The sequence below is a fragment of the Chionomys nivalis genome, chromosome 25 (genome assembly GCF_950005125.1).
Source record: "Chionomys nivalis chromosome 25, mChiNiv1.1, whole genome shotgun sequence".
Lineage (NCBI taxonomy): Eukaryota > Metazoa > Chordata > Mammalia > Rodentia > Cricetidae > Chionomys > Chionomys nivalis.
In genome coordinates this window covers 9256713-9281148 of record NC_080110.1, presented here as the reverse complement: position 1 = coordinate 9281148, position 24436 = coordinate 9256713, and the positions used below count along the sequence as shown (strand labels likewise).

At 43.8% G+C, this 24436-nt stretch overlaps 1 protein-coding gene across 1 annotated transcript in view; it reads right to left on the bottom strand.

The window, feature by feature from the left end:
- The window catches only part of Fgd6 (FYVE, RhoGEF and PH domain containing 6), a 105096-nt gene that overhangs the window by 77294 nt on the left and 3366 nt on the right, over nucleotides 1–24436 (bottom strand). The window contains exon 2 of the mRNA XM_057758169.1: nucleotides 19058–21410. Within this exon, the coding sequence (XP_057614152.1) occupies nucleotides 19058–21410 (2353 nt within the window). The remainder of the gene's footprint in view (nucleotides 1–19057; nucleotides 21411–24436) is intronic.

Genomic DNA, 24436 nt, shown 5'->3' with positions numbered 1-24436 from the left:
TTCTCCTGAATACACATGTACTGTGTGTGTGTGTGTGTGTGTGTGTGTGTATTTTAGAAAGCCTCTCACTAGGACATCTTGGTATAACTCCAAAACTATATGTAGACTATCTAGATTTTTTTAAACTACTTTTCTTAGCTCATTTAAGACACAGAGACAGTTCTTTTTTAAAATGAATTTCTTCAGTCTTCAGAGTGTTTTGTTAATTTGTGATTTTCAGTTATACAACTATCTTTGCACCTTCTGAATACACATGATATCACAAGGTCTGTCCCAGTTAGTTGGGTTTTTTTGTTTTGTTTTGTTTTGTTTTGTTTTTTGGTTAGTTTGACTTAAGCTAGAGTCACCCGAGAGGAGGACCCTCAACTGAGATAATGCCTCCATTAGACTACCGTAACTTCGGTAAGTCTGTGGGGCGTTTTCGTGGCCAGTGATTGGTCTGGAGGGCTCACCTCACTGGGAACAGGTCCACCCCTGGACATGTGGCCCTGAGTCAGTTAAGAAAAGATACTGAGCTAGCCTTGGAGAGCAAGTCAGGAGGCAGCACTCCTCCATGGCTTCTGCTTGAGTTCCTGGCCTGATTTCCCTCCACGGTGAAATAGGACCTGAGAGTTTTGACATGAAATAAGCCCTTTCCTCCCTAAGTTGCTTTTGGTCATGATGCTTTATCAGAACCATAGAAAAGTAAGAAATGCAAGGTCTACGTAAGACACTGTTAGGAACTATTCTATGAGTATGTGGGGATTTAGACCAAAATGTCTTCTCTCTGGAGTTCTCTGGAAGAGGAACTGTGGGGTTTAGATAAGACACAGTAACTTTTTGTTTTGCTTTGTTTTTCAAAACAGGGTTTTTCTGTAGCTTTGTAGCCTATCCTGGAACTAGTTCTTGTGGACCAGGCTGGCCTCGAACTCACAGAGATCCGCCTGCTTCTGCCTCCTGAGTGCTTGGATAAAAGGCGTGTGCCACCCCGTCTGGCAACAGTAACTTTTTCTGTTTAGCCTTTTCACACTACAGTCAGATGCCCCCTAAGAACTAATAAAGACAGACAGCGAATGGCCTTTAAGTAGGCTCTGCTCCACAGGAATACTCTTTAGTCAACAGCAGTAGCTCTCCCAGTCGACGTAACTGTGCTCCAAAATTAACAGGTGTTTCCTGTGCACTCTGGAAGCCTGGTCAGCGGAACACACTAGTTTACTCGAAATGCAGCTCAAGTCTGACCTCATACAAATAAAAGTAATATTTAACCTGACTCCTATTTGCACAGATGTAGTCATCTAATCTGCGCCAGGATCAGCTGGGGCCAATGATCCAAAGGTGCTTGTAATCTCTCAGGTTGATTCTCATGTATGTGCGGGTGGAGAGGGAGAGAATGATGTATTACAAAAGAATGGTAAGTTAGTTCTACGTAAGCGCTAAACCCCTAGGAACAGGGTACCCTGCTCTGCTTGGTATATCATAAAAACACAGAAAACGCTACTGTTTTTATTGTAGTCTGAGTGGTATATGTTAGGCAATATGCTAAGGGCGAGAGCAAAGACACAGATGTACAAAAATGTACTGCCACATTCGTTCTTTCAATAGGCATTTACTAAGTGTCTACTCTATGCCAAAAAAAAAGTTCTAAGCATTAGTGATAAAGCCCTGTAACACAGTGCCCCTCCCTATCATGAAGGCAGCATTCTAAAGGGACACAATCAGAAACAGATAACTGCTAGGAACAAGAGATGGCAGAACGGAAAATGAAACTGGGTAAATGGATAGAAAGGAACAAAGTATGTGTAGGAGTGTATCTGTTCCTTGTCCCACGTCAGAAGAGGCAGGGCTAGGGATATGACTCAGGAGGAGAGCGCTTGCCTGGCAGGCACAGAGCCCTGGGTTTCACACCGAGCACTGTGCAGAACTGGGTGTGGCAGCCCAGACCTGTCATTGCAGCTCCTGGGAGGTGAAGGCAAGAGAATCTGAGGTTGGAGTCATCCTCTGGGACACAGTATGTCTGAGGCCAACCCAGTCTACAAGATATCCTGTCTTAAAAGAAAGAATGACAAAGAGTAAGCCACAATGTATACTTAAGGGTAACACTGAATCAAGTCTGGAAGGGTAAGAAATAATGTCTGGGTAGAGGGTTTAGTGGACAGTGTGGCAAGGCTGTAAGGGGAACAGGCATGGTCAGATTACTGTAGGTGGGCAATAAGATTACAGGCCTGGGAAAGCTGACTGTGGTCAGACACAAAAGGTCTTACATACTAAACTACAGAGCTAGATTTTTTTTTTCTAGCTAGTGGGGTACCAAGGAGGTTTAATAACAAAGTAAATAACAAGAATAATGAACGGAGATGGATATATAACGTAATCCCTACACTCAGTAGGCTGGGGTAGGAAGATGGGGAACTTCAAACCAGCCTAAGCTTCATAAAATAATAACACAAATAATAAAATAAACCAAGAACTCTCATTAGAAAATCACACACACACACACACCCCAACACACACACAGGGTAGCAGGGACAGCTTGGAATGTAGGGTCAGCATCTGCTTAGCATAAGAAAGGCCCAGGGGTTTTAACTCCCAGCACCAATAAAAGAACACAAAGAAAAGAACTAATGAATTCCCTTAAATGTGTATGCAGATGACAAGCACATGAAAGGATAGTCAACTTCATTAACCACCAAGGAAATGCAAACTAAGTACAACGGACATCACTACACACATGTCACAATCTAAAAGCTAGGAGTAGAAACAATCACCTGCTATTGACCAGGATGCTGAGACACTGGGCTCCCCTCCCCCCACTCATATGGCGCTGTTGGAAAAGCAATATAGCACCCTTGCTCTAGAAAAGAGTTAAATAATTTTTGGGTTGACAAGATGGTTCAGCTGGTAAAGCTGTTGCAGCTCAAGTCTGATGACCTGAGTCCAACCCTGGCATCCACTGGTGGAAAGAAAGAGCCAATTACAAAATTGGCTTCTACCCTCCACCAGCACACTATGGCATGCACTTACATTCCAACGCACACACGATATACATACAATAATGAAAAAGAAAATTTCAAAAAGGGATTGATAATTTCTTATAAAACTGAATATTAATTGAATAAGTGCAATGTTAAGGCTTTATCCAAGGGAATGAAAATGCATATCAACATGAAAACTTGAACCCAAATAAATGTTCATTACAGCTTTAGTTTCAAGAGCCAGACAGCAAAACCAGCCTGGGTATCACTTCACTCAGACACTCCCCAGTAATAATTTTTATTTGTTTTTTGTTTTATTTTGTTTTGTTTTGTTTTGTTTGTTTTTTTTTTTTTTTGAAGGTGTCAAGAAAACCTTTTAATGAATCTATTTTACAAATGCACTGGAGAGTCACGCAATGCTGCCTGCATTTGATGCAATCCTGGGCCACAAGTCCGCACACTCCTTTGCAACTGGGCCCGTGATAGCAGAACCTTTCATCTCGCCTTTATTGTTTACTATGACCCCTGCGTTGTCTTCAAAATAGAGAAACACCCCATCTTTTCTTCGATATGACTTTCGTTGTCGAATTACAACGGCTGGATGGTTTTTTGGTTTTTTGAGACAGGGTTTCTCTGTGGTTTTGGAGCCTGTCCTGGAACTAGCTCTTGTAGACCAGGCTGGTCTCGAACTCACAGAGATCTGCCTGCCTCTGCCTCCCGAGTGCTGGGATTAAAGGCGTGCGCCACCACCGCCCGGCCAGTAATAATTTTTAAAAGAGACCTATGGATAAGGTACAATTTGGGTGAACCTACAGAGAACCACGATGCATGAGAAAAGCCAATACCATAAAGATGTATCCCGCGTGGCACATTTTATATTCCATTACTGGGTTGGCTGAAATGTTTTAAATAGATTACCAGTTGCCAGGGATTGTGAAGAGTGGTAAGAGAGGGGTGTGTGGCTTTAAAAAGGCAAGAACAGAATCTGGGGAAACCTAAATCTCAGGGAATTTATCAATGTCAATTTCCGGTTATATTTTCACAAGGTTTTATAAAATGTTACCATTAAGGGACCACGAAGTATGCTTAGCTTATCTCTCTGTTATTTCTTTGTTTCATTGGCGATGTGAGCCACAAGTACCACACAGCAAAAGCACAGCTGACGGACCACTAGACAGACTCACGGGAGTGTACAATCTAAACAGAAACCTGACTTGCAGAGCTTCGGGAAGACTTGTCTTTTGGATAGTCACTGTCAGTTCTGCAGAAATCTTGTGAAATCGTGATGTTTCTCCCTTCCACAATGGGATTCATCCCAAAACATCCCAGCAGTGTATAAATCATTTGCTGAGATAACCTCTTCCTGTATGGGCTGCTGGATGACTGTTCCCACACCATGAAGTCCTGGTGTGTAAGTATTCACCTAACTAAACCTTTATTCTCATAGTCAAATCTACATAAAGTCAGTCCCCCACAATTATCCTATTGACAGGACTGATTGACAAGAAAGCGGCCCTAAGCAGGAGGCATTGAGCAGAGAGACAGTGTGTCTGCTCTTGCTGATACACAGGTCTGGGTGGCCCTAAATTCTCTAGCAGGAGGCTCAGGGAGGTGCAATCTACTGGCCTTTGCTCTACCCTAACAAGCTGTTAATATTCTTTCATTTGACACGAGGTCCTAGTCTAGGAAATCAACTGCTTGCACCTTTACCCCTAAAATAGACAGGAAAAGCCGGGCAGTGGTGGCGCACGCCTTTAATCCCAGCACTCGGGAGGCAGAGGCAGGCGGATCTCTGTGAGTTCGAGGCCAGCCTGGTCTACAAGAGCTAGTTCCAGGACAGGCACCAAAGCTACAGAGAAACCCTGTCTCGAAAAACCAAAAAAAAAAAAAAAAAAAAGATAAATAAAAAATAAATAAAATAGACAGGAAAAATCCTGGGTCCCTAACCCAGCCCCAGAGCAAGAGATTCCTTCTCATCTGGGTGCCAGCGGATACAGCACCAGGACTCTTAGCCTGAGGGGCAAGCTCCATCCCAATCCTCCCAGCATCTGCTGGGGAGCTTCACAGTCACGCGCCTTCTGAGACATAAAGTGCCCACCCGTCAGTCTTTTGTCCATCCTGTTAGCCCTAAAAACGCATGCTTGCTAACTGCATGTGTATATAAACTGGAAACCTTGTGAAATGGGTAGAGCAGCAAATACCAGCAAAGAACAACAAGAAACATCAAAAGGAAAACATCAAGAGAGCGCTGGAGAGAGCACAGGAAGAATAAACGAGTCATGATAAAAATGAATTATGTGAGCTACTTTATTTATTTACCCCCAGATATCTTAGCCAGTTTCTGCCTGCTACAGCAATCCTTCTGAATCCTGAGAGGTTTAGTGGGGCTTAAAATCCCAACATAAACCTCAATACACTTGAATCTATAATTGTATCAATAAAAATTTCCATGAACAACAATAAACCATTTCTAGAGGCTAAGAGATCCCTAATGTATGGATATAACAGGAGGCAATTCTATGCCTCTTGATATCCCAGGGTTTTTTTTTTTTTTTTTTTTTTTTTTTTGAGAAAGGGTCTGACTCTCTAGTCCTAGCTGGCCTAGAACTTGATATGTAGATCAAGCTAACCTCAAATTCACAAAGACTTTGCATCTCAAGTGCTGGAATTAAAGGACTGTCTTAATTAATATCTACTAAAGTAAAAAATAAGCCAGGTGCAGTGATTCATTGTGAGTTCTACACACAGAGCTCCAGGCCATCCAGGGCTATATAGCGAGACTTGGTCTCAAATAGAAGTAAAAAAACAAAAAAACAAAAAAACAAAAAAAAATATTCCATTTCACTATGAATTTCATTTATAAGTTACTATGAAAGTCCAACAAATAAAATCTAAAAATCCAACTGCATCTGATTATCTAAGAGGGAGAGGGGACCACCTGGGAGTATCCCCATTAGCTAGTTAAAATGTCACTATGGTTCCGTGAGAACTGGAGACTTCTGAAATCAACTGTCATTGGGCAGGAATCTTTGGACTGAGGACACAGGAGCTCCTCAGGCCCTTCCAAAGGCCAGAACGGCAGCTCATCACTGGTCCCTTTCCACCGTGCCTTAACACACGAAATGTGGGAGGACTAGAGAGGCAGGAAGTGAGTTACACAAGGCAGTGAGACAACACACGTGTGTGTCTACACCAGCAGACTAAACACCGCAGGCCCCTACTCACACGCCCTTCCACAGGAAACACCCTGACCACCAGGCTAACAACCATGTGGCCATTTCTAGGTAGATTTTAATTTGGTTTAAATTGAGAAAACATTACAAATCCATTGAAAGTCTGAATTACAGGATATTTTAAACTGAAATACAATTTGAGTACTTTCATGTACCTGTATCAACCTAATTGTATACCCAGCCTTATCCAGCTTACTTTAGAGAAACCTGTTCCAACTAGCATGGTAATTAAAGTATGTATATAGTGTAGAAATACCCAAGAGGTGTGCTCAGAGGTAATTTAAATATGACTTACAGTACGGATTTGCTTGAAATGAGACAAACTATAGTTACTTGAGCCTAGGCAGGATGAACTATGCCAAATGAAAAGGTACCATGAGACAGATGACTAAGTCCTCAACACACACCCTCCGAGATCAATCATGCCGATTTAACTTCTTAAGTCAGTTTCTACCTGATATGCCAAGTGGAGAAAAAGAAAGGAAAACAAACTATGTCAAGAAGTGGCATCTTAGTCATTGGCAAATGCAGCAAGCCTGCGATGGGGCAAGGTTAGTGACTGAACTACGCAGTAGCCATGGCAATAATGTCAGTAGTTCTGTCTAGGATCGTCTCTCCATCAGTCCCGACTGAACACACACCTGCGTCCAAGGCCCAGCTCTTACTTCTCAGGACCAAAGCTCCAGAAAGTGAAACGAAATCTTTATTTTCTTAAAAAAAAAAAAATCCTTGATTTTATCATACACTATTCACCATCGGCCTCTCTGGGAGAAATACCTACCGTTTATTTAAGCCCACCTTTTCATTAATAATGGTAGTGCTAGATACAGATATACATAACAGCTGTGAATTCTACCATACACCAGCCATGCTACTGCCTGGGAGGCTGAGGCAGGAGGGTCAGGAGTCTGGGCCACACTGGTCACATAATAAAGTCTTATCTCAAAAAGAAGAGGAGATATAATATTATAATGTTATTATATTATCTAGTCTGTGTGACTAACTTTAGTAAATGGGAGAACATTGGAGGTTTAAAAAAGAATACCTGAAAGCGTGAACGAGGAACATAAAACAACAGATTTAAAAAGCCAATTCACCTTTAACCCCAGCACTCAAGAGGTAGAGGCAGAGGGATATCTGTGAGTTCAAGGTCAGCCCAGTCTACAAAGCAAGTTCCAGGACAGTCAGGACTATTACACAGAGAAACCCTGTCTAAATGTTTTTTTTTAACCAAGTATTACATGTCATGAATATAAGTCATGTGTGATGCTTTCCATGTCATCAATGACCACACTCAACTAGGAAATGACAGAAACCACCGTTTACTTGCTTTGAGTGGTGGCCACCACTAAAGAGACCAAATGGAAATAATTCAGTTTCCAAAGTATGGAAACTCTTGCCTGACCATAAATATAGCAATCGCTGAGTTAGTTCTTCCTGCTTGAGAAATCTGGGCATTATGAATATTTTTGGAACAGGAATATTTTTTTCCTTTGCATCTCCTGGATAAAAGGTCCACAGTCCTCCACCAGTGTTAAACGTAATAAAATATCAAAACCATGGCTGACAGAGAAGAATATCAGGAAGATGTTACGATTGGAGTCAGTAAGCCACAGGATCAGAACTCCTAGTTCAATAGCTGGTTGTCTGTGTACTGTCTGCATGTCCTTAGCAAGTTACTTAGTTTCCTCGGCTACAAAAGAAAAATGATAAGATCCATCTTGCAGAATAATAAGATCTCAGTGACACATGCAAGAGCTCCTAGCATAAGGCTCGGCCTATCAGAAACGACAGGGGCTACTCTGCTTACACACCATACCGGTAGCTGTTGGGGAGAGCATTGCTAGGCTAGACCCCGAGACGCTCTGGTTCTGACTTTAGGTAGGGCAGAGGAAGAGCTGGATTGAAGGAGTCAGTACAAGGGAAGAGTGCCGTGGGCATACGTTAGCAGCACCAGACAGGTTCACATTTTTGAGCCGGGTTTGGTGGTATGCTGAGGTGGAGGCAGAAGGATGACTTGAGTCTAGGAGTCTCAGCCTGAGCAATGTAACCCTAACTCTTGCCTAAACTGCACGCTGGAAGAGCCTGCTTAATTCAAATGTTCACTTCCCTGATCCATTTCAAACAGCTGTGTGAGCCCTCTTCCTTAACTAGGTAATCACTGCGTGAGCCCTCCTCCTAACTAGGTAATCACTGCATAGGCCTCCTCCTAACTAGGTAATCACTGTGTGAGCCCTCCTCCTAAATAGATAATCACTGTGTGAGCTCTCCTCCTTAACTAGGTAATCACTGCATGAGCCCTCCTCCTTAAATAGGTAATCACTGCGTGATCCCTCCTCCTTAACTAGGTAATCACTGTGTGACCCCTCCTCCTTAACTAGGTAATCACTGTGTGAGCCCTCCTCCTTAACTAGGTAATCACTGCGTGAGCTTTCCTCCTTAACTAGGTAAATCACTGTGTGAGCCCTCCTCCAACCTAGGTAAATCACTGTGTGAGCTCTCCTTCTTAACTAGGTAATCACTGTGGGACCCCTCCTTCTTAACTAGGTAATCACTGTGTGAGCTCTCCTCCTAACTAGATAATCACTGTGTGAGCCCTCCTCCTTAACTAGGTAATCACTGCATGAGCCCTCCTCCTAACTAGATAATCACTCTGTGAGCCCTCTTCCTAACTAGATAATCACTGTGTGAGCCCTCCTCCTTAAGTAGGTAATCACTGCATGAGCCCTCCTCCTAACTAGGTAATCACTGCGTGACCCCTCCTCCTTAACTAGGTAATCACTCTGTGAGCTCTCCTCCTTAACTAGGTAATCACTGCATGAGCCCTCCTTTTTTTTTTTTTTTTTTTTTTTTTTTTTTTGGTTTTTCGAGACAGGGTTTCTCTGTGGCTTTGGAGCCTGTCCTGGAACTAGCTCTGTAGACCAGGCTGGTCTCGAACTCAGAGATCCGCCTGTCTCTGCCTCCCGAGTGCTGGGATTAAAGGCGTGCACCACCATCGCCCGGCTATGAGCCCTCCTCCTAACTAGGTAATCACTGCATGAGCCCTCCTCCTAACTAGGTAATCACTGTGTGATCCCTCCTCCTTAACCAGGTAATCACTGCGTGAGCCCTCCTCCTAACTAGGTAATCACTCTGTGAGCTCTCCTCCTAACTAGGTAATCACTGTGTGAGCCCTCCTCCTAACTAGGTAATCACTCTGTGAGCTCTCCTCCTTAACTAGGTAATCACTGCATGAGCCCTCCTCCTAACTAGGTAATCACTCTGTGAGCTCTCCTCCTTAACTAGGTAATCACTGCGTGAGCCCTCCTCCTAACTAGGTAATCATGTCTTTCACAACAGACCTGAGCTACGACAGGAGTCAGTCTAAGTTTTCCCACCACGGGAATGAATGGAGCTCTCTAGAGTCTGACTTTCTCTAGAAGGCTTCTACCAGCATGAGAAGGGGAAGGAAGTTTTGGAGCTCCAAGCTGAAGCCCTGTTCTTACAATTTCTCACCTTCCCGGTAGGGGAAAGTTAGTGAGTCTTGCTAAGGTTTTGATTAAACAATGAGTGAAGAGGCCAATCGAGGCTTTGTAATGCCTCCTTCAGTTTAAAGCGTAATGTCTATGTGTATATTTAACCTAAAACTACGTATAATCATTTGTTTCAAACTACTTGATTTGGGGGAGAAAAAAAAGGACTCTTCAATAGTTTCCTTATCCCCAAACTCCTGACAGACTAAGACCAGTACTGGATTTGTAGACGAGTCTCCCCTCCCTTCTGGTCCCTCCTAGGGCCTAATCTGACTGGTTGAACTGAATGTCCTCTCCTCCTTAGCCGTGCATGAGTGTGTGTGTGTGTGTGTGTGTGAGTATGTGTGTGTATGTGTAATGGGGGGGGTCCATACATCCGAAGACTAGGAGGAAGGCGAGGTGGAGGGAACCATTCCTTCTGGGCCCAGTCCCTGGACTTGGATGTGCAGCTGCCAAACCATCACAAATTCAGAATTACTTAAATTTAGAAAGGCCCAGTAGGTCTATAATTCTTTATAATGTCTCAAATGATACCAGGATATGTCCCAGCGTGACCACCTATGTAAATATTATCAAGAGGCAGCTCTGACAAAATAAATGATCTAAGGAAAACACATTAAGTTTTCAACTGAATCCATATGAGCTAAAAGTTGAACAAGCATCAGCTACATCATTTTTGAACATAAAAAGATTAAAGGCACCTGTTTTTCTTTTTATTTTAATTCAAATATTCAGAGAAAACTCACTGTCTTTGTTCAGTGTTTATTACTTAACCTTTCCTGTAGCAGAAACCAAACCATGTGACGAATGGGAGACTGGATCCAGTAAGCGGACTCGAAGGCTGGGGCTCCAGCCGCCGATCGCTGCAGTTCCATCCTCGCTCGTGTTCATAAAACCACTCTAACAAGACTCAGCTTCTTTATAAACAGGTACAACGACACTCCAGCTCACCCTCAAGTGGAACCAATGGGAATCTACGTAAACAAAAAATTCTGAGAAACTGGGAAAGGTAACTTCGGGGGACAGCCGTGCTTCCTGGAAATCGCGTCCTGACACTTCTTCACTTCACTGTCAGGCTGTGCAGTCGGGCCTGCTTTTGCGACTTCCGCGACATATTGTCTCTGACAATGTCAAGACCAATTACAGATACTGCTTCTCCTACAGAGTCACAAACAAAATGACCTGAGGCGGATTCCACCACCAAAGCAATGTCTCCTTACCACCAAGAAAACAGTAGGCAGGTCCTTTTTTCTTTCTCTGTCTGTCTGTCTCTCTTTCTTCTTGAAACAGGGTCTCACTTATAACCCAGGCTGACCTTGAACTCAGCTCCCAATCTTCCGTGCTTTGATTACAGGAATATGCCACAATGTCCAGCTTTCAACTTATTTGAAATTCAGTCGGTAATTCTTCTTCATTTCCCCAAACCAAAATGAGCTATGATGTACACTGTTCTCTGTAACTGTAGTTCTTGAGGTAGAGTGACACATAGCCCAGGTAAACTTGGAACTTGTTATATAGTCAAAGATAGCCTTGAACTTCTGATCCATTGCTGTCTACGTCAGGAGTGTTGGAATCGCAGCCACGACCACCATGACAATTTTTATGCAGTGCCGGGGATTGAACCTAGGGTCTGTGCTAGGCAAACACTTTACCAACTGAGCTACAACTCAAGGACCTAGCTTTCCAATTTTCTTAAATCCAGACACTGAGAGCACATGTGTAAGCCCAGTACAGAGGAAACTGAGGCAGGAAGATGGCTGTGAGTTTAAGGCCAGTCTGAGCTCTCACAGTGGAATGCCAGGCCAGCCAGAACTACAAAGCAAGGCCTTGCTCAACTGTTCTCCCCTCCAAAAAGGCATTAACACAAATGGGCTAATATAAACACCATACTTCCTTAATCCAAAAGAACTCCCTCTAACAAATGTGCCTCTGTGGTTACAGGGAAAAGACAACAAGATTTCGGAATCGCCTGCAAGAGCACAGAAAGCTTACAAAAGTCAGTTGTTCTTAAGAATTCCCGAAAGGGGAAAACACTCATCCTGTTCTGTACAAACAGGACCCTGGATCTGAAATTCCCCCGAAACACCTAAGGACCTCCAGGCCAAGGTCACCTTCCCCACTTCTACTCAAGTACTGATTTCCTCCTCAACACACAAACCTACCAGGAGACCTAGATTTCACAAGTTCAGAACGATCATTTCGCTAATTCTGACTTCTGACTTCAGTCCTGGGGAAGTGTTCCCAAAATGAACTTGTGGGCATGGTAGAAGTGCCAGTGACCAGGTTTCTTTCTTTGCTTCCTCTCTCCAAGTATTTGTAATTTTTTTTTTTTTTTTTTTTTTGAGCCATGGCCTCTATAGCCCAGACTAGATAGTATAGCTAAGGACAACTCAGAACTCAGGCTCAAGGTTCCTAAGTATTGGAATTACAGGTGCGCCTAGTTTGCATCTGTAATCTTTTAAGGTGCTGAAAGGGAAAGATAAGCAGACAAATGATCAATGTGTGAATAGACCAAATTTATTAAAGATTTTCTTTTAGAGTAGGAGAGATGGCTCAGTGGTTACGATTCACTCTTACAGAGGACCCAGGTTCAATTCCCTCCACCCCTAGGGTGGATTATAACCATCTGTAACTCCAGTTCCAGATCTGATGTCATCTTCTGACTTTCATAGGTATCAAGCACACACGATACACATACATACATGCATACATACATACATTCTTAGATACATACATACAGGCAAAATGTTCACACACAACATAAAATTAAAAATCTGAAAATTAAAAGTTTTTTTAAAAGGCATGACAGGAAAATGAAATATGTAATCTGAAAGAAATGCAATGGGGAGTGACAGAAAATAAGTCTGTGGCATTAACAAACTGCGAAACCACACCCTTGACTCTTGAGTAACTGCGCATTCAAGGTAGAATAGGCTAACGTGTGCCATTTATTGACAAATAAACTAAGAAAGGTAGCATTATAATTTCTCAGCAAAATATTTAGTTTTCCACTGTTGAGTTTGTTTAGTTCTTTTTTTCTTAATTTATGTGTTTATGTGAATGTATGCCACACATGTACAGGTGCCCCCAGAGGCCAAAAGAGGATGCCCAACCCCTGGAGCGGGAGTTACAGGCAGCAGCAAGCCATCTGACATAGATCCTAGGAACTGAACTCTGATACCTCTGAGCAGGAAGTACTCTTAACTGCTGAGCCTTCCCTCTAGCTCCCCATGGCTCAGTTCTTCACTGAAAAAATATAAAGGGCTGGAGAGATGGGTCAGTGGGTATTGCTTGCCACACAAGCTATGGGACCTGGGTTCAAATCCCTAGACCTCACAGAAAGTGACACTGTAATGGGCTCATCTGGAATCCCGGTGTGTTCCCATGCTGACACAGGTGGTAACAGACACAGGAGACCCTCTGAACCTCACAGGCCCACCAGCCTCATGTTCATTAGCATTCGAAGCAGCGAAAAACCTACAGCTCCTGATCCAAAATGTGGAAGGTGAGAAGCGGCACCAGAGGTTGTCCTCTGACCTCCACATGTGTACGTACCGTGTCTCACACACTAGTACCATGTGAGCAACACACACACACACACACACATTTGCACGTGTGTAGGTGGAGTTCCTTAAATCTCCAGCTAAATCATGCTTCTAGAAGTATTAAAAATATGCTGAGTGTGATGATGTTATAGACCCACAATCTCAGAGCTCAAGAGGCTCTGGCAGAAAGATCTTGAGTTTGAGGCCGGCCTGGACTACATAATGAGACCCTGCCTTGAACGAAGCCTTAGACACCTGACTAGTCAAAAGCAGATATTTGATAAAATATCAATTCATCTACTCTGACAGAAAGAAAAAGAACAAAGAAATACGGTTGGCTAAGATTGCATTATTTACTAATTCCTAATGTTTACTCTCATGGAAATGTTTACTGGGAAGGGACAAAATCCATCTCTTCTAGACACAGTGTCAGATATAGGCTAAGTATGTAAACAAACGGATTTGCCAAAACTGTGTGACTATGAAGCACGGAGTTAAAGAGGCATACAAATATTTGATATTTCCTGATACTAAAAATAATTCACAGGAAAGGGCTGCTGTTGAGATAGCCTGTGTCCCACCCCCACCTTCTAGTTGGGCATAATCTTATCTGTGCATGACAACATAGAAGTTGCTCATGAGTGCAATTAGTTTGTCATTTATTCATTTATTGTTTAATCACGTTATTAAAATTCAACAATACCACCAGGTTGGACACACAATCAGAAGTCTGCTAGGCCAGGCCTGCCATTTACAGTGCAGATGCCCTGGGGAGCTATTGGGCAGTGTATTGGGCCCATTCCCATGTTAATATGGAGAGAGAAAAAACAACCATAGTATTCAATCTTCATCAGGGATGAAGTTATATAGGTTAATGAAAGATTCTTTTTTATTTAATTTATTTATTTATTTTGGTTTTTCGAGACAGGGTTTCTCTGTGGTTCTGGAGCCTGTCCTGGAATTAGCTCTTGTAGACCAGGCTGGTCTCGAACTCACAGAGATCCGCCTGCCTCTGCCTCCCAAGAGCTGGGATTAAAGGCATGCGCCACCACTGCCCGGCTAAAGTGATTCTTTTTTAAAAAGATTTATTTATTTATTTTTATGTGCATTGGTGTTTTGCCAGGATGTATGTCCGTGTGAGGGGCCACTGGCACTGGAGTTACAGACGGTTGTGAGCTGCCATGTGGGTGCTGAGAATGGATACTGGGTCCTCTGGAAGAATAGTGGGTGCCCTCAACCACTTATCCACCTCTCCAAATTATTCTTAAATCTGTTTCGTTTATTTCTAATTCATTTTCTGGAAGACCAAAATATAAATGCTAACTTGTTGAGCCTGGGACTTCCGGGCAGCTTCAAGGAACAATTCACATTTCTGACCCTACCTCTGCTTCAGTCTGCCACGTCTCCCTCGGAAGCCCCACTAAGATGCCTTTTCTATGGCTATAAAAACATAATCCATTAGCTCCCGAACGCCAAGTCTGAGCCTGCTACCTTCAAAAACCGCTGGCTCACGTGCCACCACATCTGTCAGGCTGGCTCTGTTTCAACTGTCCTGAGGACTGAACGTGGCGTCTCATGCATGCTAGGCAAGTACTGCGTCACTGAGCTGCACCCCAGCCCAACATGATCCTCGACACTCTGTTAGACTGTGCAACTTTCAATAAAAATAGCATGCACTCTAATGACCTGTTGCCTCACTGGGAGGCGTGCCTTACCAGGGAACACTCATCTCCACTTTGAATGCACACATGCTTAATATCCATTTAAAAAGTAACAGAGGGCCTTATTTAGGAAGACCCAATTGCCATCGTTTTTTAAAGTGCCTATAAAACAAACAAAAATATCACAAGAAAAGTTGGGATGTCTCCAGGTAAGAAAGCTTTCTTCTCAGACTCAAGACATCTTCTTAAGTTTCAAAGAGAGATATTAACAATTGATTGTTATGACTTTGCAGATTATGCTACAGTTGAGTAACATCAATGACCTAAACTATAACCTTCCTTATGAAACCAAGCTTCCTAAACAAAAGCAGTAGAGGAAAACTCACCATCTGGACCCAGTGGGACAGAGATGGATGTCACCTGCTACCTGTTTCGGGGTTGTGGCACACTGGAACGCTTTGGGGGCAGGTTTTACCCCAGCCCTGAGTGATGAGCCATACCCATAATCCTAGCACCCCAGAATTCCATGAGTAGGAAGATGCTTTGGCAGGAAAGGGGCAAGCTTGAGGCCAGCCTGTGCTATATAGTTCTAGGCTATCCTGGACTAAAATTCTATCTCAAAAACAAACAAACAAACAAACAAAATAAACCAAACAACTGCCCCAAACGTTAGAACATTCCAGAGTGACTCACACATCCTCCTTCTGATGAAATTTAGATACAAAGGCAAATGGTGACACGTGTGGCTTACGTATTCAGAAGTCCCCTTCCTCCCTCCTTCACCCTTCTTTCATCCTTCCCATCCTGGAGCTTCCCAGCGCCTCTCTTGACCCTTTTTCCTTCCTTCTAGTTACCATTCAACTCCCCTGGCAGTCAGAAAAGCTCAGTTTGCAGAGGTAAAGGCAGGGAAAAGAGAAGGGACAGACATTATAAAAGGAAAGGAAGTAAAGAAACCCTCTGCTTACTAAGCAGTCACCCCACCCTTCCCTCCTTAACTCAGAGTGCTTTAACAAGGGCCCTCCCAGACACTCAACCCTGCGCCCTAATTTCCTCATTCTTGCCCTAGTCACTCCAGCACAAAGCCTACAGGGCCACCAGCTACTCCTCTGAGATAACGGGTCTTCAAGCCCACCCAGGACAATGCTCCAAGCCCAGCCACAGCTTGCATCTCAAAGGCTCACATGGAAATGTCAAGAAAGTTCACCTGAACCTGGCAGTAGGGTTTACAACTTTGGAAGGCAGGCAGGTCTCTGCGAGTTCAAGGCCAGCCTGGTCTACAGAGTGAGTTCCACAACAGTCAGGGCTACAGGGATTAACTACAGGGGTTAATTCTTAGCTTGAGTGGGGGATTAAACCCTTTACCTCCCTTCCAACACCATACTTTGAGGAAAACAATGAGTTGCAAACATTCAGATTTATGAAATATGAAATATCCGTGTTGTAGAGAAGGTGCCCATGGGGATACCTCCGAGTTAACCAAATAGATTTACTTATTTATTTGCTTAAATATCCAGACTCCAGAGCCAGTGACACTCTAACCCAGAGCCCTGGAAAAAAGCCAGAGTCCCTTCCCTGAGGGCTGAGACACTGTTAAACCCTTTCCTGATGACTCGCAAAGAAAATGTTACCGCGCTAGGCAGGTAAGCACTGGACTGCTGTACTACAGGCCGGGCCAGGATCCTGCATTTTGAATGAATTATTCTAAGGCACGGGTCTCCATTTTCAGCAGACAGACCTACCCTTAAGATTTCCACTCAACGTCTCAGCTCTCAGCCTCTCATTTACCCCCTTTCACACTGCCAGGGTCCTCCTGGTTGGAGCCTTACATTTTGTTCTCTCTGACTGGTCCACTCTTGGGCTTGAGTCTGACTCTATGGCTGAAAGCTACAGGTTCAGCTGCCACAGTTTAGGTTTCTTGAAGTCCACTGAAGACTCCCTGTGTATGGCTTAAACAAAACTCTCTGTGGAACACGAACTTCAAAATCAGAAGTGGCCCACCCTTCGCCAGGCCGTCCGGGACAGCTTCTGGGTCATTCAGTGACTCCTTGGCTTCCTGGGGTCTCCAGGAAGAACCCTCCTTAGGAATGCCTGACCAGCTACACTGGTTGGCCGCCTACATTAGTCCCTCCAAAAGCATCCCCTCAAGCCAGCAGCAGACCAGACAAACGAGTTCCAGAAGCGAAGAACCCATATCAGAGATAGTGGTAAACCCTCGGGACTCAAATCCAGCCAACAGGGAACAAGCCCCAAGGGTCAAGTCTCCCATTATAAGAAAAAAAAATATCATAAACAAGGACAGCAGTGTATCTAAAGAAACAAATCAAACCCATCACATACATGTGCATACATACACATGCATAAGTAATAGGCAAAATTGGTTAAAAATACCAATAAAGTTGTTTCATGGTAGAATATCACACATTTGAAAACAGATAAATTCTTCAAATAGTTCTGTCAACTTTATGCTAAGGAAGAGGTTTTTGCTTACATACTAACATTTAGAAATAGACATGTAAGCCGGGCGGTGGTGGCGCACACCTTTAATCCCAGCACTTGGGAGGCAGAGGCAGGTGGATCTCTGTGAGTTCGAGGCCAGCCTGGTCTACAAGAGCTAGTTCCAGGACAGGAACCAAAAGCTACGGAGAAACCCTGTCTCGAAAAATCAAAAAAAAAAAAAAAAAAACTGGAGTCAGCTGAGAAAAAACAGGCAGGGGAATTAAAAAGCCTTTTACAGGTAAAAAAGAGGCAATGTAAAGGAGATGATAAAGAAAAAGACCGTGAGAGCACCTGAAAATTAACATAACTCAAAGCAGTCTGCTTCACTTGAGGTTCCAGTTTGTTTGACAATTTTATTTCTTTAGCTCACCCACTAATTCACACCCCTCCTATGGAATCCTACTATGTGCTTGGTATGTTTCTACAAGTCTCCTTTTCAGACTCAAGTTCTCAAGGCCCATGTTTGCAGCCTGAGGATAATCTGAAGACTTCACAAAACAAAAGAAACACTGCAAAGGCAAAGCAAAGGCTACTCTGTAACCACGGAGAGAGAAGGAAGGTGGTGTTTATTTCCTGTGCTTCTTTTCGTGCCTTCTGGGCCTGTGCCCACTCCACACCACAGAGACTACTTGGGCTCCCTGTTTGCCCTTCTATATAGAATAAAGAGAGAGAGCCAGAACTCTTCGGGGCACTTAAAACTGAAGGCATTTTCTTCAGTAGTGTAGCCAGCTCACTGTTGAGGTGTCTATGCGCCAGTAAATAACCCCCATTCACTCATACACATTCAAGCAATGGCAATTAAATTTAATAGGTCCCACACAAACAAAGTCCACACAGATCAAAAGGACATGTAAATAATGTTGGGAAGAAAAAAGGGGTCAATGGAAGTGGAGAGGGATAAGGGAGAGCTATGGGGTAAAAATGACAAAAAAGTATATTATGTACATGTATGAACTTGTCAAAGATTAATAAATACTTTTTTACAAAACTAAACATAGAACATCAGATGTACCAATAAGCAATACGCCGTGAGTCAGACTGAGATACAAAATGCAAGGACAGCACTGGATAATAGGCAGTTTAGTAGGAAGCAAACACTTCCTGCTACCACCTCCATGAAGCCAGGGACGGAGAAGCTGAGCCGCTGAGGATGAGTAAAACGGCAGTGAGAGAGATGGAATCAATAGTACGCACACAAAAGGAGGAAGACAACCGTCCCCTGAATTTCCCCGTGATTGCCTGAGGTCAGCAAGTAAAGTACACGCTTGAGGAGCAGCAAAATCTACAGTATTCCAACAATGGCACCTTATATAAATGCATGGATTTCATAACTTCGTAACCCTCACCGAATGAACCAATTTCCTGCCTATGGCTCTGCATTGGTGCATGGGGATCCTGGGGCTCTATCTAGGCCATCCCTGCAGCAGTCACATCGCTGCTATTCCAAGCCTTTGGATTGGCTACGAAAGTAGGTATTATAAGCTTGCCTTGCAATTGTACGACAGAGGGAATCTGAACACAGAACTGCTTTCATCTCCCCTCTCTCAATCAGCTCCTCTGTAAGTGACTTTCCTCTCTGCTGTCCTCTTTCACAGGGTGGTTGAAGGCTAATTACCACGGCGCGCCAAAGTGCAGGTCTAACTGACACCTACGCATTACCTGGAAGGCGGATGTCTAGGATCAAGTTGCAGCTGGCCATCTGGAGCACCGTAGGGCTCTTGTACTTCGTACAGATTTGCATCCGTGTCCTCCACACTGCTGGAAGTCTGCCACCCCAACTCTGGAGCCTTCCCCCCAGCCAGCACGAAGGGCAAATTTTCATACTCGGGAATCTCCTCATAGTGGCGGACATTTTCATACTCTGGTGCGCAGTCCCTTGTACTGGGGGAGTCCCTGGAAAGCATCTGGTCATCCAGAGACTCAGCTCTCTGACCATTGGCTGCTCTGGTCTGACCCCGAGATTTCCCCTTTGGAGACTCGAGGCTGCAGTTTTCTGCAGAATGCGCCTTGCTGGGTTTACTTCTCTTTTCTTCTCCTGTCACCAAACCTTGCCAATCACTTTCCAGCCCTTTCGGCTCCCTACTGAGCAGAGGTCCTGTAGTGGCATCCACTGGCTGGCAGCTTTTTGACCTAAACTTCTGAAAGTCACTCTTTATGAAGCTAATGGACAGTTTCACATTAATCAACTTTTTAAAGGAAGTTTTCTTTGGAGGGTCTTTGCAAGGTTTATCGCACCTGTCCGTATCCACAGCAGACAGCGACTTTGCTCTTGGCTTGGTTAGGGAACTAGCAGGCTCATTATTTAAGGATAAAGTGACGCGCTTCAAGGACTCTGGGGTCCCTGGAAAAGGTAAAATGGGATGAGGTAACTTCCACACTGGCTTTTCTGAAGTTGGGTTGGGCATGTCCGGGGATGACGGTGATACACCACGGTTTGAGGGGCCCAACGGTTGAGGGTGATTTCTTTGTAGACCTTTCTCTGAATTTGTTGCTCTGCTTGACGAATAAGAATTTTTTTCTACGTTTTCCTCGGAAGCAGCCTTCTTAAGCACCCCTGCAGCGGGCAGGCTGTGTCTCTGAGGTTTTTTGGGAACAACTCTAGAGGAAGATTCCTTTTGTACTTGAGGAACAGGCAATTCCACGTTACAGGTAGTTGGCGGGTGTTCAGTGCAGGACAACTGGGCTTGCTTAGGCAAGCTGGGAGACTGAGTACAGCACTGTAAACTAGCCTCTCTCTCCACGGCAGGTAACATTCCAGCACCACCCTCTGCTGTGCTGTCGGGACTCAGAATAGAGCCTGCATCTAAAGAAGGCGCCACTTTTTCAGAGGAAGATGTTTCCTGACGTACAGCTTTCTGGGAGCTGACTGAGTCTTGTCTGTCACTCTTGGGATCACTAGTCAATGCTGCCTTCACTTTGTCCACTTGTCCCTGGTTATACAAAACATTCTGATGAAGAACACTGAGTTGATTGTTTTTCAAACTATCTTCAAGGAGACAAGAAGAGCCATTGTTTGAATTCTCTGGCTCTTGGGTGCTTTCACTGGGAGTATCTACACACTTCTGGCGAAGCAGGCGAGCAGCGTGTGTCTTTCTGGGCTTGGGAATTGGAAACTTTGAGGTATGAGGTAATAAGTGAATTTCTAAAGGACCAAGATCTGTGACGTCCGGCTTCTTACTCGTTCCATCGGGAGGCATCTTTTTGTCATCTAGTTCACAGGACTCCGAGTGACTGCTGCTCTGAGCGCTGGCAGCTTCACAAGTCTCGAGGTTCTGAGATTCATCCCTAGGGGGCTGTGGGTGGCAGCTGTGATGAGCAGGAACTTTTTCAAAGCGGGACAGGGAAGGGGACAGATCTGCCAGGCCAATTCTGATCTGTCTGCTGCAACTGTAGTTGCCATTTATTTCTGTGTTGGGGGGAGACCTGTGCTTCTTCGGGGTACTATGAGGTGATTGCTGCTGTGTTAAAACCTCTTTGAGCTTCTCTTCTAAGACGCCTGCCTTTAAAATAACTCCACTCTGGCTCCGGCCCTTTTCACCACTCGAATCCCATCTAGTCCTCCTCTTTGCAGTTAAAGAGGACTCACTGTTTTTACTATTCTCTAAATTTTCTTTCATTCCCAGAGGCTCTAGAACGAGCTGCTTTGCACACAGACTTCCTCTATTCCCAGGCTCACGAGTACACGCAGAACTGCAGGAACACGTTGGTAAAATATAATCACTGTGTGCATCCCCGACATCTTTGCAATTAACCCTGTCAGTGCTCTCCAGGAACCCCGGCTCCCGCTCCTCCAGGTGCAGAGGGGGGTTCTTTGAGGGTGACTGTCTGATGTCTTGAGCAGCTGAGTTTGCCAGGGCTTTTGGTTTTGGTGCAATTGCTGGTTTGGTTTTCCTTGTTAACCGTGGAACACTAGCATTTACGATGTCCGGTTTGGGTGCAATGGGAGGGGGAGATGGCCTGCTATTTGTCCCCACTAACTTTGGCTTGGGAGCCAATGGTGGCTTCTTAAGTTCTAGAAAGGAAAATAAAATAATTAGACCTCAGAGGATATAAAAAAATGCATACCATTTTTCTGTTTTTATTTGTTTTCTGTCGCAAGGTCTCGCTATGCAGTCCTGGCTGGCTTGGTCTCTACAACACAGCTCAGTCTGGTCTCAAACTCACAGCCATACTTCCTAATGCTGAGATTACAGGCATGCACTCCCACGCTTGCTGAATGAAGTTTTTTAAACAATATGACCTTTCTGACTTCTCAGAAAATTAGGAAACAACCTTCCTCAATACCACTTTTGGGTATATATCCAAAGGATGTACAATCATGCCACAAGGACATGTGCTCAACTACGTTTATAGCAACATTGTTTGTCATAGCCAGAACCTGGAAACAACCTAAACGCCCCTTGACCGAAGAATGGATAAGAAAACTGTGTACATTTACACAACGGAGTACTACACAGCAGAAAAAAAAATAACAGCTTGAAATTTGCAGGCAAATGGATGGAGCTAGAAAACATCATTTTGAGTGAGGTAACCCAGACCCAGAAAGATAATTATCATATGTACTCACTTATAAGTGGTTTTTAAGCATAAAGCAAAGAAAACCAGCCTACAATTCACAATCCCAGAGAACCTAGACTACAATGAGGACCCTAAGAGAGACTTACATGGATCGAATCTACATGGGAAGTAGAAAAAAGACAAGATCTCCTGAGGAAATTGGGAGCATGGGGACCTTGGGAGAAGGCTGAGGGGAGGGGAGAGTGTTGGGATTAAAGGCATTTGCCACCACTGCCTGACTTATCTCACACTTCTTAAATTAGCTTCTTCAACAGGATCTAAACTTAATTTAAAAAAAAGAAAAAAAACATATTTACCAAACAATCTCAAAATACATGCTGCACAAGACTACTCAACATTGTTTCATTTATCTGCATACAGAGAGATTTTGACATTTCATTTGTGTTGATTTTCTTTTCAACAAAGGAAATTAGTCATAACACTTGGAAAAAATATTACATGGAACTGAGTAAAAAAGGGGGGGGAGGCAGGGTGCCTTCCTTCCTCTTCCTAGGTAAAAAGGGACTTCTCCAACTCTGATATGATATGCAGAGTCAAGGCTTTATAACATTGCCTTACCAAACTCAATCCCTAGGCATAAGCTTATCATAAGAAAGGCAACGAAGTTTCAAAACAATACGAATTCCCAAAGCAGGCAATTTTCAGTTAGCTGTTCAATACACACATTATTAGCCTGAGGTTTGGTTCTTGTGGTTTTGGCAGTGCTGACACAGTATATTACATTAACTTCTCCATCCATCAAATCAAACCTTAAGGGAAAGGGTGACTGCCTGAGGACTTGCCGCAGACTCCCTTCTCATTCAATAAAAACTGACAGACTGTCATGTTGATTTCATTTCTGTCGTGCTTAAAACGTCCTAGCGCTGGGATTTCTTAATTAAGAATATGAGTTTTTATAAGACAAAATGGGTTCTGGAGATCAGCTACAAAAATGTTCTTAATGTTACTGAACTGTACACTTGGAAATAGTTAAGACAGATGGGCACAGTGGTGCTTGCCTGAAGTCCTGCTGCTTGCTTCTTAGGAAGCTGAGACAGGAGGATTGTTATGAGTTTGAGGCAAGCTTGGGCTATACAAAAAGTTCCTGTTCCAAAAAAAAACCATAGACGTTAAGATGGTCTATTTAACCACAATTAAAAAGAAAGCAGGCCAGCCATATGGCTCGCCAGATAAAGGTACTTGCCACATAAACCTGGAGATTTGAGTCCAATTCCCAGAACGCACATAAAGGTGGAAGGAAAACTGTCTCCTCAAAGCTGTTCTCCAATCTTCATATGCACACTGTGGCCTCCCTATACACCCAAACACACCACACACAATAACAATAATTTTTCAAAGAATTATTTTTTAAAAAGAGACATTTTAGCCAGGTGGTAGTGGTGTGCACACCTTTATTCCCTGAGTTCAAGGCTAGCCTGATCTACAGAACAAGTTCCAGAACAGCCAGGGCTACAGAGAAATCCTGTCTCAAAAAACCAAAGTAAACAAATAAGGAAGAAAGGAAAGAAGAATGGGAGGGAGGGACAGAGGGAAGAAGAGAGGGAGGGAGGGAGGGAGGGAGGGAGGGAGGGAGGGAGGGAGGGAGAAGAGAAAATGAGAGATCTCTTTTAATTAATCTTTTACTTTCTGATCGTAGAGTCTAGTCAGAAGGTCTGCGGTCATTTAATCAAGTCATTTTGCTTTTCATTGAGAACATTTTATTACTAGTTATTTTGTTGTTATTGTCTTGCCCTGTATCCCCAAGCTGACTTCAAACTCTCCATCCTCCAGCTCAGCCTCCCTAAAGCGTTTTATTACTCTCTGGTACCAATTTTAGCCCTTCTTCCATTCTATTGCCCTGCCCTCCCTACATCACAATCTCTAGTAACAATTCCAGTCCTTCCTTTGAGTCTGCTTCTAAGAGACAAATTCCTCTTCTCGATGTCACAGGAAGCAAGTTAAGTGCATATGAGCCAAGGCTGACTCCCAGGAAATACAGCACAGTGTTATGTTCTAAAGCCTGCAACGCATGCACACTCAATAACTAACTGTGAACTTGGGCTTCCTATTGTTTGTTACTTGTGCATTCAAGTGGAAGAAGTCAGCGCTATAACTCGGAGTTCAGCTAATTCACAGTCTTATTCTCTGGGTTCTCAGTGCTATCTGGGGGGGGGGCGAGAATAGACAGCTGCCACATACACACCATTTAACAGGTCTTCAGTGACAGAAAATTTTTTTAACTTCAACATCAAATGGTGTTCTGGAGGCTAAAGAGATGGCTCAGTGGTTTAGAGTACAGTACATTCTGTTTTTATAGAAGACCTGAGTTCAGTTCCCAGCACCCATGCGACCAGGGTAGAGATGAAGGGATGGAGAGTTGGGAAAGGTTCTACAAGTGTCTGTAACTCCAGTTCTAGGGGAATTCAGCAACCTCTCCTGAACTCTGCTGACGTCTGTGTTCACACATACACAAACCTCTAA